Here is an 18,817-nt window from a genome sequence, read left to right on the forward strand (position 1 = left end):
CAAATTCAAAAGAGAAAGCCAAGGGGAAAGCAGAGGCCTTATATGCCATTTTTCTGAACTGTCATTTAAGAGCCTGTGCCATCACTGGTCATCTCTCATGGCTTTGGCATGCATTGGCATCAGTGCCACTAGTGTTACTCATGTCCAGAACAAGCCTCTTGCCAGCAAGCTGAACGTTGACATGACAAAGATCAAAAGGTCAAAAATTTTCTTTTGGCCTGCAGCCACTGCTAGGTCGTAAAGGAGGAGTGTAAGGGTGAGGGAAAAGATGCGACAAACTGGGATAAACATTTGACAGTGTAACCCTCAAATGTGAGACAATGGGCGAGATGGAGAGACAGTAATACAAGCTTCTATCTCCCAGAAGTTCACCAGCACTCCTAGCTATCTTCGAGATACTACTGACTTCCTACGCTACCAGCACTCCTAGCTATCTTCGAGATACTACTGACTTCCTGAGGAAACTACAATCCATCGGTGATCTTCCAGAAAACACCATCCTGGCCACTATGGACGTAGAAGCCCTCTACACCAATATTCCACACACAGATGGACTACAAGCTATCAGGAACAGTATCCCCGATAATGTCACAGCTAACCTGGTGGCTGAACTCTGTGACTTTGTACTCACCCACAACTATTTCACATTTGGGGACAATATATACCTTCAAGTCAGCGGCACTGCTATGGGTACCCGCATGGCCCCACAGTATGCCAACATTTTTATGGCTGACTTAGAACAACGCTTTCTTAGCTCTCGTCCCCTAACGCCCCTACTCTACTTGCGCTACATTGATGACATCTTCATCATCTGGACCCATGGAAAAGAAGCCCTTGAGGAATTCCACCATGATTTCAATAATTTCCATCCCACCATCAACCTCAGCCTAGATCAATCCACACAAGCGGTCCATTTCCTGGACACTACTGTGCTAATAAGCGATGGTCACATAAATACCACCCTGTACTGGAAACCTACTGACCGCTACACTTACCTACATGCCTCCAGCTTCCATCCAGGACACACCACACGATCCATTGTCTACAGCCAAGCTCTAAGATATAACCGTATTTGCTCCAATCCCTCAGATAGAGACAAGCACCTACAAGATCTCTATCAAGCATTCTTAAAACTACAATACCCACCTGCTGAAGTGAAAAAACAGATTGACAGAGCCAGACGAGTACCCAGAAGTCACCTCCTACAAGACAGGGCCAACAAAGAAAATAACAGAACACCACTAGCTGTCACCTTCAGCCCCCAACTAAAACCTCTCCAGCGCATCATCAGAGATCTACAACCTATCCTGAAAGATGATCCTTTACTCTCACAGATCTTGGGAGACAGACCTGTCCTCGCTTACAGACAACCCCCCAACCTAAAGCAAATACTCACCAGCAACCACACATCACTGAACAAAAACACTGACCCAGGAACCTATCCTTGTAACAAAGCCCGATGCCAACTCTGTCCACATATCTATTCAAGTGACACCATCATAGGGCCTAATCACATCAGCCATACCATCAGGGGCTCGTTCACCTGCACATCTACCAATGTGATATATGCCATCATGTGCCAGCAATGCCCCTCTGCCATGTACATTGGCCAAACCGGACAGTCTCTACGCAAAAGAATTAATGGACACAAATCTGACATCAGGAATCATAATACTCAAAAACCAGTGGGAGAACACTTTAACCTGTCTGGCCATTCTTTGACAGACCTGCGGGTGGCTATCTTAAAACAGAAAAACTTCAAAACCAGACTCCAACGAGAGACTGCTGAGCTGGAATTGATATGCAAACTAGACACAATCAACTCAGGGCTAAATAGGGATTGGGAATGGCTGAGCCATTACAAACATTGAGTCTATCTCCCCTTGTAAGTATTCTCACACTTGCTTCTTATCAAACTGTCTGTACTGGGCTATCTTGATTATCACTTAAGTTTTTTTTCTCTTACTTAATTGGCCTCTCAGAGTTGGTAAGACAACTCCCACCTGTTCATGCTCTCTGTATGTGTGTATATATATCTCCTCAATATATTTCACTCTATATGCATCCGAAGAAGTGGGTTGTAGCCCACGAAAGCTTATGCTCTAATAAATTTGTTAGTCTCTAAGGTGCCACAAGTACTCCTGTTATTTTTGCGGATACAGACTAACACGGCTGCTACTCTGAAACCAGACTTAAGCTACTGAAGCTTCACATTTGGGTAGCAATTAGCTGACGTGTGGCAATCTCATAGTAATGTTTAAAGGAATATGAATACTTAAATATCTGCTTATAGTACATACTTCCAGCTGCACATAGAAATTAGGGATGAGATTTTTCAAAGCCAGCTAGAGGATTTAGTCACAGAACTCCCATTGAAAGTCGAGAGTTATGTGGCCCAAATCTATTAGTCAGCCTTGAAAATCTCAGTCTATTTCTCTAGTACAGAAGAGAAAAAAAAAAAAACTGTTAAAAGAACATTAAGGTTGAAAAGTCAATCACTTAAAATTTAGAAAAGGCCACAACATCTCCTCCCAGTCTCCTTGACCAGTTAAGTCGCAGTCTCTCTGCCCAACTTCTAGTCCCAGTTTCCCTCCAATCCCACCAGCCTCCAGACCCAGTCTTCCCACCACCCTCTGACTCCTTGTCCCAGTCTAATTCCCTTCCCCCCAGTCCAGCTGTTATCCCCTCTGCATTTAATTAAGGTAGCTTCCTCCTCTATGCTGTCTAGGCACCAGAGAGGGCATGGAGAGTCAGGATCCTTGGACTCAGTTCTGGTGGCCAGATCCAGACCTGGAATGATCCGAGCTGCCGCTTCCCCACACCCCCAACAGTGCCGGGCCAAACCACTGGGCCAAACCCCCTGCCGGCCCCAGAGCTGCCCCTGGGGCATGGAAGGCCCAAGCTCAGGGCCACCAGCTGGAGCTGAGCACTGACTGGCTTCAGATAGAGAGAGAGGGCAGGGCCTCGGGGCACAACAAGGGCAGGGCCTTGGCCAGGGTCAGTGGAGGCTTAGCCTGCCCTATGATCACTCACTGCCCATGTCTACAAGAATTATGAATCCTATTTCTGAAGGAAAAAAAAATCTTATATGTAGTTGTACTCTACACCTGGGTACGTAGGCAGCAAAGATTTTGAAACATAGGTCTTGTATTAAAGGCTGGAATTAAAATTGCCCACTATTTCTGTTCAAACCTTGCCAGACTACTATGCATTTTCCAAACCAATTGGAAAATGTTACAATCTCCACGGCATGTATTGCTACTGGCACCCAAATTTGAAAAGTGTTGGCCTAAATCCATATTTGACACGTAATTGGAGAGTGTACGGATTTCCAGAGGTGCTGATGCTTACAGATCCAACAGCAGACAATACTAGTTGTGTGTACTCAGCGCCTTTGAAAGTAAGGTCACTTTGATTTAGGTGCCTAACTGTGCATTTAGATATCTATCTCTGTCAGCAACCATGATGGGGATAGTCAGGCTTAGTGGCTGAAGCCATGGCAGTTGGCCCTAGTGGCTGGAGTCAGGTGTCAGAGCCAGAATCAGGAGTCCAGAGGTGGGCTGGAGTGAGAGCAAGGCTGGAGCAGGGCCAGGACCAGGGCTGGAGCAGGCTAAGGCTTGGGGTGGAAAGAGTTGCAAGCCCTAGAGTAACATTGAGCAAACTAAGCTGCTGGTCCTCCGGTGAGGTTTATATACCTGCTCTGAGAGTCACCAGACCAGTTCCTGGCTTGTGGATTGGCTGGAAAGTGTTAGGAAATCTAAATGTAGGTGGTCACTTCCAACTCCCCCTATATTAGAATTTATTCTTAACACTATTATGTAACATTGTCAAATGCAGTCATTAATAAGGGTTCCACAGCAAGGGACAAATTATCTAGGACTTCAAACAACCCCCAACTTCATCAGACAAGAGCTCCTTGCAGACCAGACACACCAACTCAAAGTGGCACCAGGCCCTGCCAGAATAATACATGCGAAAACCCGCAGACATATCTCCACTCCTACAATGATCAACACCCCACACAACATACCTTTCAAGATCTATGGGGCCTACACATGCCTATCACATGTGATATACCGCATCCAGTTCACTAAATGCCCCAATAGCAACTATGTGGGTGAAACCAGACAATCACTATGCTCTTCAATGAACTCACATAAAAAAATGATAAGAAAAATACCATACCACCCACGGACGAACACTTTTCACAAAGTGATCACGCCATATCTGACCTCTCAGTTCTTGTCCTCAAAGGAAACTTGCACAACACCTTCAAAAGACATGTCTGACGCTTAAAGTCATAAACTTGCTAGACATTAAAAACATGGTCTTATAAAGACATTGGATTTATAGTTTATTAAAACAATATGTAACCTACTACCCTCCCTTTTTTGTCCTATGACAGTAGAAGTGTTAAGGGCCCGTAACGGGGTCAGCACCTGCCATTGTGCATGCCCCTTTTTCTCTGGTCAATGGTGCCTGCAAACAGTCTTTTCACCCGGGGGAGGGAGGGGAACCACACACCTTTCATGGATGGCCCCCTTTCCTCTTGGTTAGGAGTGAGCCTGCTTTTCTTTTTTGGTCTTACATCAGGGTGGTACCTGCCTCTCGCAAGCACCCCTGGCCACTGGTTCTCTCAGCTGGTCTTCAGCAGCTCAGTCCTCCAGCTGAGCTGCACACACTATCCCAGGGTATACATTCCAGAGTCCTTATCACAGCCCTGGTATGGGGCCATAACTCTTAGGCATTTTCCCAGAGGCACAGCCTTCTTCAGACACCTAGCCAGGGCCCTTCTCGGTACCCTCAACTGGTGTCCTTTTCAGCAGTGTTCCCTGGGCTCAGTCTGCTACCAGTCCAGCAGGATCCATCTCAGTACTCTCATCTGGTTTGGCCAGGTTTTCTGCTCAGTGTCCTGGGCTCAGCCTTCCCACACTGATCTTTTGATGGCTCTGCTGCTATTCTATCCAGCCAGCCAGGAAGCAGTTCTTTGGCACCCTTCCCTGGGCTCAGTTCTGTCTGGTGAGCTCTCTGCAGCAAGCTATCCACAGTCCTGGTGTTCATCTAACTAGCCAGGCACCCAGTCCTCCCTTGTCAAGCTCTACACAGCAACTGAAGGCTCTACTTTGCTCTGCTGCTTGCCTTTTATCTGGCCCTTCTGGCCCCTTATTAGTTGCCCCAGCAGCCTCTCTGATTGGCTGCTCTTCTGCAGCCACTCTAGGCTGCCTGGAGGACTTCTCACTGCTCTATTCTGGGACAGGGTGATGCAGGGCCACAAGGTCTTCAGCGGGGGGCCTCTGGACCTAGTCCACCCTGCCACAGTGCCACTTCACCTTGAATGGTCCCTTAGAATATGTGTTAACTTCTTATGCTAAACAATCTGTTCCACATTGTACTTAGTTGCGACACTCTTGGGGCTTGTCACGCACAGTACTACAGTGGATTTTTCACACCTGAATGATATAATTATAACGATAGAGGCCTGTAATGTAGACCTGGCCTGAGTAAGCCCTGGTCTACACTACACAGTTAGGTCAACATAGGGCAGCTTATGTTGACCTAACTATATCAGTGTACATACAATAGCTGATGTAAGTGTCCTAACTACACCAACATCATAACTCCACCTCCATGAGAGGCATAGGGCTTATGCTGGTGTAGTTAGGAGGATGCAGTATCAGTGTAGACACTGAGTTACTTACATCGACAGTTGGCTGTCTTGTAAAGTTCATGGCTCCACTGGAGCTGTGAAATTGACAAAAAAGCCCAGCTCCCCAACCCGGCTGTTGCCGGGTCTCCGCTCCAAGTTGGGCTGCCACCCAGGCTCCTGGCTTGCGCTGCCACCCAGGCTCCCCACTTCCTGTTGAGAACTCTGCTGCCCCCTGGGGTCCTGGCTCCCTGCTCCCAGCAGGGAGCCCAGCTGAACTGAAGGTCCCAGCTTGGAGCCTGGCTGCCCTCTCCCCCCGGGCACTCGGTTCCCTGCCAGCTGGCCAGACTCCAGGCATGGATCTCTCTGCCAGAGGCAAGAGGCCCTGGGTGGCTTCCTCCCTACTCCTGGCTGAGAGTGGGAAGGTGAGAAGCCTTGGAGGCAGCTGGGCTTCGCAGAGCTGAGAGCCCTGACTCTCAGCCCCTCACACTGCCTCTCTTCAGTCAGCGGAAGCGCTCCTGGTGAGGAAACACACCATCGACAGAAGGAGAGTACTATGGACATCAGCCACCACAGTAATTACTGTGGTGGCTATAAATTGACCTAACATAGGTCGATTTAAGATTATATTGTAGATATGCCCTTAGTTTCCCAGACCTGAAGAAGAACTCTGTGTAGCTTGAAAGCTTGTCTCTCTCACCAACAGAAGTAGGTCCAATAAAAGATATCCCCTCACCCACCTTGTCTCTCTAAGATCCTGGGACCAACATGGCTAAAACAACACTGCAAATAGGTATGAGTAGGTCAAGTGTGTGGTGGAGATTTAACTCGAATTTTCCCTGTTTTTGAAATTTAAAGGAAACATTGTGAAAGTTTTAAGAGTTAAAACTTTTCCTATGGCATTTTAATATTTAGTCCATCTGGAATGTCTAGCCAACTGTACTCCTAAACTGTATTTTAAATAGATCCTGCTTTTTTAAACAACCAACTACCACACCCCAAAATCTCTTTTTAACCCCTCCCCCCCCAAAAAACCACAACTCCTGCAATGTTTCTTATCATACTGTATGTATACCAATTTGTTGATAGTAAATCACACTGCAACTTGCATGTCATGTTCTGCAGTTAAATCCAGAATGGACACACTAACAAATTTTAGTTCCAGATTAGGACCACTGTCGAGCCAAATCAACCCCCTGACATTGTCCCTCTCATTAAATATATATTGAACATGTGCAACACTTTACACCGTCAGAGTGCTTTACAAACATTTAAGTAAATACATTTTTGTATATTTAAAAAATTCAATATCACTATAAAGTGTGTCTGAGCTGGACATCAAAGTACTTGCATATTTGGAAGATTATTTTTTCTTAAGTATATTTTCCTGTTAAAAATAATTCTGTTCATTAATTTTAATCCCACACAGCTTTCCCCTGGCTGTAACATTTCCCTTTTAATTGCCTGGTAGTCAATTGGAATCCAAAAGAACATAGACCATGGCGAATACTTAGAAACTAAGGTTCCAATACACTTAAGTGCCTTCCTGAATGGGGGCCCGAATGCATTCTCTCTGGTACACTATGTACTGCCACTTATCTGTTAAGAGCCAGGGCTTGGCTACCCAGTTTCAGGACTTCAGCATATTATACGGCAGTCAATTTTGTATTAGAAATTGAGAGGAAAGAACTTAACACAGAAATGCCATCATCTACAGGTGACATAACAAAAACTGGAAATAGATTATACAGTATATGCTGCATCTATCCATCTGGAATTCTGAGAAGCAGCATTCAGAAACAGAAAACTGGGCATATTTTGTTCTTTATTTATGTGCTTTTTGTATTTAAGAAAAGTTCCATCATATGCACATAGATTCTAATTACAATTAGGGTTTGATTCAATTGATATAATTACTATTAACATTGCCTGCTTAAGGCAACTGTTATACACTGGTACATTAATATATCATAGTTCGATTAGATTATTTCTTCAGGTAAGCTTGTGTAGTGGTCTTTTAATAGATCTTTACAGTATACTCTGAAATATACAGGATTATTACATTTATCCACAGTAGGCCTATCTGCTTAACCTCTTTCTGAAAATGATACACAAATGGACCCATCATTTCTCTCACAATAAATGGAAATACATTTACACTGATGTAGCTAATAATGCATGTTGAGAACATTGTGGAGATAATTAATATACATATCCCCATGGATATGATATGTACAAATATTGGAAAGAGGAGGATCAACACATATTTAATGTTTTTAGCTAAAATCAATTCTCCTCTAAATAAAAGCATTGGGTACATGGTCCATATAAACTTTTTTCCAAGAGATTCCTTTCCCTGCCAGCATCTGTTCAAGCTGAAAAGTTTTCCATGGAGCAAAAAGCAAACTCTCCTTGTTGCATTCAATGCTCAGTCCATTTTAGGCTTTTCTTTTCCTTCTTCTATACCTGAAACAATATGGAGAACACCTTTTAAAACACCTGAGTGAATAAAAACTGATTATTTATTTAGAAACCTAATACAGTAATCTTCTTCTTCTTTGCTAGCAGCCTCTGCCATGTTACCTGACCTGCTGTGAAGGAAAAGAACATCTACACACCTGAAACCAGCAGTTGTCTGGTAACAACCTACCTAACCCTTTCCTTCCCCAGGACTCTTTTTAGAATCTTAATCTGAATCTATAGCATACTCTGCTTCTGACTGCTTCAGGAGAATGAAGATAATTGTCTCCTGGGGCTCCAATTGCTAACATACAAACAAAACAGAGCAGATTTTATTATGGCTACCATTAGCTGAAGCTAAGCAGCTGACATTTTTTTAAAGTACGTTTTCAAAACTATTATTGCTAATTCCATTTAGGTTTCTTTTTCTTTCTTTCCATTGTCAGATTTAAAAAAAAAAAATCATAAGTAGAAGTCATTTTTCCTGACAGCGCACAAAGAATCAATTACTGCTAATAGGGTTTTTTTCTCATTAATGTCCATTCCTTTTAGTAATCTAGGTAGCATGAGCACAGTACATATTCTCTTTAGAAGATTTGTCCTTGCTGCAGAACTGCTCTCTGTCGTCTGTGTTGAAAGGCGGCTGGGTTGGGCAACAGATTATTCTCCTGGTGATGAAAAGTCAGCTCTTTCAGTTGCTTGTTCCTGGGCAATTAATTTATTATTAGACTCTAGCAAAAGTGTTGTTCTTTTGTCCATTTTGTTTCTTCTGACTAAACCTCCCTGCCCAAAGTATCAAAGATAGTCTGAAAATGTTTCTTTTGGCAGTTTCCTGGACTGTTGCAAATCGCAGAAGAAAGATTTCTCAGGATTAAAGGGCGACGGAAAGTCATTTTGAAAGCAGCAAAAGGGAAATCCAACCATAGATGATATTACCTACTAATGGAATATGTGCACGGATGTTAATTCTTCCTATGGGCCAGTCTGAAAATGTACCTTTTAATACCCAGATAAGGAGTAGGAGGAAAGCATTTACAGAGGAGACTTTACTGAAAGAAGCCATAAGGAAACAAATGGCTCCAGACATTGCCAGCAGTCTGAATACAATGGGTGTTGTATTTTTGGTTTGCCAGCAACCATGGGATAGCCATAGTCAAAGGTCTGAAAAACAAAACAAATGGGCTGGCTCCAAAAGAACACTACTGGCCTAAGAGTCTGCTCCAGAGCCAATCTCAGGTCCCTTGTGTCCTGTGCTGTGAGGAACTTACCCAGTGGTTTTAATTAGAGCATTGTATTTGTCTTTTAAAAAGAGTCTCTTTCCTTTCTTCTGAGGTATTCTACTGCAGATGGATCAATTAGTTTGGCAGGTATGCGGGTATCTTGAACACTGAGAGAAGGCCTGTGGAAAGCGCAATTTTTTCCTTCCCTATCATGTTTGTGGTTTAGGTTGGAAAAACTAACTACAAAATCATTTAGTCAGGACTGGGGTTTTTTCTTAATGCACCTCCAGAGGAAAAGGATCACAGAAATAAATGAAACCTTCTCAAGTCAGATTGTTTTAATTTGAAGGCCCCTTTTAAAGGTTTGGTTTCCAAATATTTTTTGCTTCAAATTTTACATATAATTATTATTTTACCGTTTTTATGGTTATGGTGTTCCTAGCATACACTTTAGGTCTGATTTATATACCAAGCTTCAAACATGGCCACACAGCAGGTGACTCATGCCATTTGCTGGCTTGTATGTCGCTGAACCAAAAGAATCTGGGTCAGTGTCTCCTAACCAACTGGGGGAAAATTGAAGCATAGCTAAAGGCCTTGCTGTGCCTATTGAGACTATGGCAACATTAACCTCAATTCTCCTGGGATGAGGAACCAAAGGAGCTAAAGTTTTTATTATACATACAATGAGGGAGATTTTCCTTGAGCTACTTGTTTGTGGATTCAATAAGAACATGTGCTTCTTCATCATATTATTATTATCTTTTATATTATATGGAATTTATACACAGTGAAGCCTTCTTCTTTTGGATACTCTTTCTTTAAAGGACCTTTCCTGCATTATCAGAAGAAGAGGTAAGTGGTTTAAATAGACATTAACATGAAATTGAATTACAGGTTCAGGACCAGCCATGAATGCAGTGCCAAATGACCAGAGGCTCTACAGTTAAGAAAATAGGTGCCTGATGTCTGGAGTCTAATATTGAAAAGGGACAAATGAGGCAAACAGAAAAGCAGGTTTTGCACTTCGTTTCAGATTCTAATTAGAAGTTAAGGGTGACATTCTGGCCTCACTGACGTTAATGACAAAATGCCCATTGACTTCAGTGAGGCAAGGATTTCACCCAATTTGGTGCTGTTCCAGCGGGATGATTAAGGCCATCTGGGTTATGTGAGAGGGCACATCCTCACTCTGGTAGAGAGGAGCCTAAGGAGTTCTTCTGGGTTTAGCTAGCATGAACCAGGTGCACCTGTAGGGCTTGCTCTGCCTGAGGGAAGAAGCTTAAGGAAAAGTCTGCCACATGAAGGCGAGGTGTGAAGGCTACAGGGGCAGAGCAGTAACCAGGAACATAGCTGCAGAGCTTGCTGCCCTTAAGACTGTATGAACCAGATATGAAGTGGGGGTATCCCTAAAGGCGGGGCTAGAGGCAGGCCATAACATTATACCTGCAGATAAGCCAAACTCCAAAGGGGTGACCAAAAAGACTGCCTAAGAGACTGACCACCCTTGTCTTTCTGCTTCCTTTTGGACTCTTGACTCCCTTGCTCAGGGAAATAAGAGGAAAAAAAGACCTTTTTTGTTTGGCGAATTCTTTGTGTGCCACAAACAGGGGAAGAACTGTATAAGTAGCTCAAATCATGATCTGCTGAGGACTTGGGGTGGTAATTTCACAGATATCCCCCCCCCCAACCATCAAATAGAACAGTTATATAAAGAATCCACTAAGTTTTGTGCCTCACATTTTATATGCCTAGTTGCAAGTGATTGGTAATCTAAATAGGCTAGTGATGTTGATTCTGTAAAATTTTGCAGCATGGTTATCTGTTATCCCTGTTACTTGAGGACTATTGGATATGGATATATTTAATTTCATAGGACAAACTGACTTATAAATAGATGAGTACCTTATGCTTGAAAATACTTTTAAAAACAATCTCTCTCTTCCTAACCTCAAGCATAACAATAAGATCATTTCCATGGAATGGCACTTTATTCTAGCTAGATTTTACTGGTTCCTCAGCTAATAAAACAGAGTGGGTTGTAAATCTTTCAGGTAATTGCCAACAGCTCTTAAATTAGTATTGGAAGTTATAAAAATGAATACATATTCATAGCTAATCACGTTACCTGGGAGACATTTCATTCATTTGACTTTTTTTAAGAGGAAGAAAGAAAAGTTACAATGAAATCTTGTCAGTTCCCCCATGTTTTAATCCTAAAACTTCCACTAACATCAATGGAAACAGGATCAAGCCCCAAGAGAGGAATCCTATTGGTTAGTGCTCCTGAAAACAATACTTACATTTTTGTGTATCCCAAATGTAGTTATTCAGGACTTCTCCCAGCAAGTAGAAAATGTTAAGTACTAGGGTGACAGTTGCAAAGAAAATTATCTTGGCACCTGGGCTCATGTAATCCAGGAGAGGGTACACCCAGACCCCTGTTACTTGATGGATCCAGCACACCCTAAAATGGAATCAAAAGACCAGTGAATATATTGCTTATGTACTGGTTTTAAAGCAGCGCTGGCTACTGTGTATAGTTACTCTAACCCACTAATGAGTCAATTTTTCCAAAGAACTGCAAGATGCAATTGAATGTTTGATTCTTCGGATCACCTGAGATGATGCCTCCTGGAACAGGGGTGGCACGATGAAACTGAACTAGTTTTACAAGAATACTGTTACCCCTTTTGACCTGAGTGGTTAAACCCTGAAGACTGGTTATCAGGTTGTTTCTATTAGAAGGAGAAATTGAGGCTGGACCGGTATTTCTCTGATGCAATCCTCCTTATTTACAAAGAATGTAGAAAGTCCTGTTTCCCTGAACACAGGAGGCATAAACCAACAGGAGACAGTTTCTTTGATTTCAGTTCCAAGCCTTTGAGTCAGCACTTTACCTGAAAACTCTCTTTTAGTTCTTTTCCCCCCCTTTCCCAAAGTCATGCTACTACAGCTTTTCTGGCTGTGTCTGGGGCTTCTTTGCTCCTTCTGTGTGTTTCTGCTGCTTCTCCTCTAAGTCAGAACCAGACACACACAGCTCCACCCATCGATGCTCCAGCCCCCACCATTTGCTAGATCAGTCCCCAGGGAAACCCCTCGAGTTACATGGCACAGCTTAATTAGAAGCTGAACCTGTGTTTTGGATGGTGGCTTCTATTGTTTCAGCTATCTGGCTCCATAAAGGAGCTTGACCCAAGAGACAGAGTATGTCAACCATAGCACAGTTTCCAAAGAACTCTGCATAAGTACCTGGCTTTTCCTCAGGGTATTACTGTGACAAATGTGAAGGTGCTTGGTGGTGAATGTTGATCTGTAAAATATGGCTTGTTGTATTGTATTTCTAAGATGGTGGGTTGTAATGTCAGAAGGGAACAGACCGTTTTAGCATATTCCCCCACAGTCACAAGACAAGTGATTGCAAGTCATTAAGGGTGAATGGTCTAACTGCCAAAGAATGGAGCAGCCATCATGGGAACATTCCTTAAGTGGCTGGGTGGGCTGGCTGACTGGTGGTGGGAGGGAAAACAGTTGGAAGGAAAGAGAAGATGACACACTTAGACCCCTATAACAAAAGTTAGAGTGATATGGTAACTGGGCTCAGACACACACAAGGACTGCGGGGCTCTGAGAAAAGGGAGCCTTCCTGAAAGGGGAGAGAACAAACTGGTGGTAGTGGGAGTCACACACTGGAAAGCAATTGGAAATTAGGCAGGATCCCAACAATCTTTTGGCTTCCTAAAAGAATGTACACTAATTCTTTTCTGTTCCTGTAACTCAAGAGGGAAGCCCATCTAACTTCACTTCTAGGGAAGCATAAGTTTAGATGAGACTAAACATTCACGTAGGCTTGTCATGGGGCACCTGCCCTTTCTGGGGAGTTAGAGCCCACCCTGCATGTCACTGCCTTATGAAGGCCTCCTTGGGGGTAGCTGCCTGCCCCTGGTGGCTGATTAGTAAATAATAAAGGTTACCCAAACTCAGTTAGGGGGAGAAACTCCTGGGCAGAGAGGCCCTTGTACGAGTGCTGATCAGGGAGCCTAGAGGGTGAACTCTCCAGGAAACCCATCAAAATGGGGACCGTATAAGAGGTGCTCCTAGAGAGAGGATCCTCACAGACCCAGGGCTATAATTGACAGGCATCCAACAGAGGGTCTGATCTCAGCCAGGGGGTCTCCCAGATACTCTCTTGAAGCCCAGTCTGGCAAGGATCACCTGCTGTCCCTGGAGAAGAGTTGCAGAGGATGGATCTCCCCAGAGTCTTCTCTGAAGTTAGGGATCCTTCTCCAGTAGGGGCAAGTTGCCTAACTTCAAGGGCAAAGACTGGAATGGAGAGAACCCCTGTAAAACAGCCTAGGTAGAGAAGACCACCAGACTCAGGTTCGGGACAGATGGACTAAGAATGACTGGGTTACCCAGCTGAGATGTGGCAGGTGAAAGTTTGTTTTTTGTGTAGGCTTTTCTGTCAATAAATGAGAACCTCCACAAGGAGGTGTTCTTTAGCATTGAACAGTCTGTCAGGACTTGTTGATATCCTGGGTAAGAGCTCACCCACAACACCATACCTGCCTGCAAGGGGGTGCCCTGGGTCAGCCTGGAATGATACGGCTGTTTGTTGTGGAATCCTTTTCTCTGTTGCTCTGTTCCACTTGTTAATAAACCTACTTGTTTTAGAAAGGCTTTTGGGCACTACATCTCTGGTCATGGGCTCCTGAGGGAAAGAGATGCCGGTGTCCTATTGGACCTGCATGGTAATAAGTGGTTGGCATAGGTGGGGTATTGTACCCAGATCCCAGCCTAAGAGTAGGAGAACTGCAACATTCCACCCCAGACTAATAAGGGCATGAGGCTTAACCCCTGATAGGGTTCACTTAGACACCAGAAAGGGAATGGAGGTGCAATTAGCTTCTGCAACTCTGAAAATTACTATTGGTCAGGTCCCTCAAATCTTCCTCTCTTGTTATGCATGCTCACAACTACAATGATGTAGTTGGTTCCCCAGCTGCCTCTGGAGATTCAGGCAGCAGCAACCAAGAGTGCTCCATATCCCTTTCTTTCAGCTGCAGACCGCACCACTCTCATCAATGTCTTTGTCACCTTGAGGAAGGATTATGGAAATGCCCTCTGCTGGCTTGGTAGAGTAGTGGTAGTGTTCTGACTGTGCATGGGAGGGCTCATAGGTTCAAGTTCTGGGAAATCTCTTGCAGCAATTGTGAAAACTCTCACCTTTAAATTCACTGGGTGAAATTCCATGGCCTGTGTTATACAGCTGGCCATACTAGATGATCACAATGGACCTCTCTGGCCTTAAAAAAAAAAAATCTGAGTTCCTTCCATCCCAAGTGCTCTCCCTTACCTTGGTCCTGTACATGGTTACCATATCCTCCTTCAGCTGCTTGTTACAGAAGCTTTATTATACAGTCAAATCCCAAATTACTAGAAACTTCATGTAGGAATTAAAATGTTGGCAGTAGGCTAATCTGTGAGATGACTGTGATTGGCTGCTGACCCTAGCCCCCCTCCCGCCTCTCTGAAAGAGTCCACGTATGAAAAAGTCCCTCCATACTTGTGGATAGCTTGTATTCTACAGATCTTGTGAAAAGGTAAAAGTGCTAAAGACTGTAAATGACTAATAGGTCTTAGCTTGTCACATGGCTGCTGGGGGTAAAGGAAGGGGAATGGTATGTCCTCTCCCCTCTTGGCTGACTCAAAGCAGGGAAACCTCATGGGAATTACTGCTCAGTATTTTTTTTCACTTTTGTTTTGTGATCATTAGGTGGACTGTAAAACAAACCTTGAGGAAAAAGCCTTAAAAAAACCTATGCTTGGAGCTTTATTTCCCTTCCTTGACTGGTGAAACTGCACACCAGTTTACAGCACCTCTATTGGAGGAATACTCAAAGGGGTCTTTGATCTACTGCTGTGCACTTGAATGATTGGTTCATGAATCAAGTGGAAGTGACATTTATTAGAATGAATTTATTTTGGACACCAAAAATATTGTCTAAACCCAACTGAGTCAGTAAAGAATTCTTGAATGTCATCTATGGCTCGTTGAATGCAGCATCCTGGCTTACGTTCTATAAGTTTTACTCTTTGCTGGCCAAAATGGTATACCCTTTAGTTATTTAACACACATCATGATGGATTGCAAGTTATGCTTCCAGTTTAGCTGTTATGGGCTAGATCCACAAAGGTATTTAAGGTGCTCACCATTTAGGTGCCACGGACGTTCTGAAAACCACCACTTAGCTACCATCTGATCTTGTAGAGGCCTAAATTTTCCCCAGTAGGTATACGCAAAGCTGCCTAAATCTTGATGCTGCCCCATGGCTAACAAATTGCTTGGAGCTCTAACTCACCCCTGAGCTCTGGCAGTCTTCTTCAATTAGGCACTCTCTTGCCTATCAAACCTGTGGGGCTTGATCTCTTTGGTGCGCTCACAGTATGCCTAAGGGAATTCCCTTCTTAGATGCTTAGCTCTCCCCATGCTTTGTATGGGGAGCCTAACATAACTCAGGGCTGAGGAGTCTACCAGGTGGCAGGGCGCCTAGCAGGTAGGTGTTGCAACGCTCAGCATTGCAATGCCTAAGTCCTTTTGTGGATCCAGCTTTATGTGACTGTCCCTAGAGCAACATGACCAGGTCACTAACAGGAACTAATATGACAAGAACAAGGTAAAACAAGGGCTGCTTAAGAAACAAAGTTCAAAAGCACACCTGACTAGCCATCCTGACCTCACTGAAAATCAACCACAGAACCCAGTTTACTATGCTGGAATTACTAACATTGTACTTCTTTCCACTGAGCAGTGACACAGCGAGTATTGCTGCATTGTCTATATTACAAATGTGAGTAGCAAAAGTAGGACTGCTACCATGGAAACATTACCTGATGTCCTTTGTTAGTTTGTATTCAAGTAGGAATGAACTCACTAACTCAACACTGCACAATAAAGGGCTGATCAACTGTGGGCATAAGTCTTCGATACAAGACTACTGATTATTAACTTTAATGAATGCCTTCAACACAGCAATTCTAGCAATCATTATTCTTGTTCAACCTCATTATTAGATAAGCACAGGGGAACATGCATTAAGACACACTTTGGATTGCAAAGCCACAGCCAATTTAAGACCCTACTATTGTACAGGTTAAAAAAGTTGCTAGTTGAGAGATAAATATAGTGTGTGTGGTGGTGGGGGGGGATTAAACTAAAACTGGACCAGCTAACTTTGTAGTACACAAAGTCAATTTAGTTTTAAAATACATCCATCGGTGCAACTTTCATTAAATGGTTTATATTGACGTATGCAACGTTTAATATTTTTATCTGTAAAAGTCCAGAGGGTTAGAACCTCTACTCTCCCTCTGATTCTGTGACAGCACGGGTATCATTCCTACTACACAGCTTTCTTTTCATAAAAATGAATATTCCATAGGTCCCAAATAACATCCTGTCATTATTACTGAGTTCAGCTGGTTGAAAAGACATTTCTCAAGGAATTTCTTACAAAATATTTTTTATTACTTCAATGAAACATTTGAAATTTTTCAACCTGCTCAATAGCTGGTTTGAAAACAGGAAAAAAAACTAGAAAAATGTAGCTCTTTTTCAAATAAACGTTTTTGGAGGGGGAGCAGCTCTGTTCTGGGGTTCAAAAAATTGAAGTTTACCTTTTTTTAAAACTGCTACTATTGCAGTTGATCCTTTAGCTCCTTCCTGCCAAAATACTGAGTCTTCCTCACTGCCATTCTTCTACCATTTGCATTAAAAAACAAGCTTGCTTGAGGAAGTGGAAGATGCATTGGAAAACTCTACCTCTGTTACTTCTAGTTCTAACTGAGGTAAACCAACTAAGCCCAAGCATGTAGTGTGTGACATTCTGTACATATCGACCTGAAAAAAATTCTTGACATATTGAATGATGTGACCCTGGTTGTTTTACATGTTACCTAAAAAAGAGCTCAGTGTAACCAACAGAAGTTGGTCCAATAAAAGATATTTCCTCACCCCAGCCCCGCTTGTTTCTCTAATATCCTGGGACTAACACAACGACAACAACATTGCAGACTGTGGAATGTCTCCCAGAGAAGGTGAGGGAGTTGTATCAGCTGAGTCATTCGAAACTGGAATGAATGAATCACTCAAGATTCTAGTGTAGGGAACAACCCTGCACTTTCAGGGGCATGAACTCAATGACCCATAGTAGGTCTAGTCTATTTCTGAGTTCTATGATGCAGGGTAAATAGACTGACAGTTGCTAGAGATTTTAGCCAGGAATGTATTTTTTTGCAAATTTGATCCATACTGATTTCTTCTTCCCTGTTCATTTTGGAAGAAAGTAGTGTGAACTTCAGTCTACATGGGATTCAAAAATAAAGGTAGGCTGTAGTGAAGTATTAAATGGCCAGCTCACTGAAGATGGAGATCACTACTATGGGAGGTGTGAGAGGCATGAGAACACATGGGATGCCTAGGATAAGTGAATGTAAATTTAATTTTTCTTTTGCACTATTTGTCTTGATTTATTATCACACTACCAAATGTCTAGGAACTTACTTTTAAAAAAAATACATACAATCATCACACTATGCAAACTTCCCTTCCTCCCCTTATCAAATTAACAGACCTCCCAAAAGCCAACTGTAAGAAAATCCACATTTTTCTAAACAAGTTTGATTGGACCTGCCCTGCCTGAATTGTTTTATTAAGTAGTGGGGAAAAAATGAACCCAAGTTCAGCCCTGGCACAGGTAGGGGCAACTCCCACTGTACTGAATGTAGGAACAAGAATATTGATCAAGAGCTTTACTCCCAGATACCTACTCCAGCATGACTAAAGCGCAGTCACATCCTTGGGAGTGGCTCTTTGGCATCTAGTATATCTCAGCAGCAGAAGGAACACACAGATCTTTTAACTATATCCCTTTGGCTTCATTTCTGCTATGGCCACATATGGCTCAGACAGTAGTTGCCATGAGACCATGATTGCTACAATGAGCAAAACAATATCTTGCGATTTTTATCTGCTGTGACAATCAAATACATAGACCCAGTGCCTGTGGGGTTTTGTTTGTTTCTTTTTGGGTAGTCAGGGCATGCTCAGAACAGTTTTCTAGCACTAATGAAAATAGCGTGATCCCATTATCAATAAAGCAAACTGGCTTTTCACATTATACCAAGGCCTTGTTCCTGAAAGTCCATGTAAGGTGGGCAGTATACAGTGTTAGCCTATTGTCCCCTGGTGCAAATCTGAGAGACTGCTATACATGGCCATGAGAAAAGTTAATTAAAAGCTAAGACTTGTCCTTCCACAGAGAGAGTGTGACTCTCTGCAGTTTGTGTGCCTGCTCTAATCCTTTCATGAATGCAGGGTGAAAGAGAAAATAAAGGAGTGACAGGTTGTGGGTGAGAGAAATGGGCTTTAATCAGGGCTGGCTCCAGCATTTCTGCTGCCCCAAGCAAAAAAAAAAAAAAAAAAACCCCGCCC

At 43.1% G+C, this 18,817-nt stretch overlaps 1 protein-coding gene across 1 annotated transcript in view; it reads right to left on the reverse strand.

Moving 5' to 3' along the window:
* Positions 1–7,173: 7,173 nt before the first annotated feature.
* Positions 7,174–18,817, reverse strand: part of AIG1 (androgen induced 1) — a 204,988-nt gene continuing 193,344 nt past the window's right edge. The window contains exons 5-6 of the mRNA XM_026649779.2: positions 11,628–11,791; positions 7,174–8,110 (exon numbers count right to left, since the gene is read on the reverse strand). Coding sequence (XP_026505564.1) covers positions 8,073–8,110; positions 11,628–11,791 — 202 coding nt within the window. The 3' untranslated portion in view covers positions 7,174–8,072. The remainder of the gene's footprint in view (positions 8,111–11,627; positions 11,792–18,817) is intronic.

Source organism: Terrapene carolina, unplaced genomic scaffold, assembly GCF_002925995.2.
Source record: "Terrapene carolina triunguis isolate 2854851 unplaced genomic scaffold, T_m_triunguis-2.0 Scaffold85, whole genome shotgun sequence".
NCBI classification, from domain to species: domain Eukaryota; kingdom Metazoa; phylum Chordata; order Testudines; family Emydidae; genus Terrapene; species Terrapene triunguis.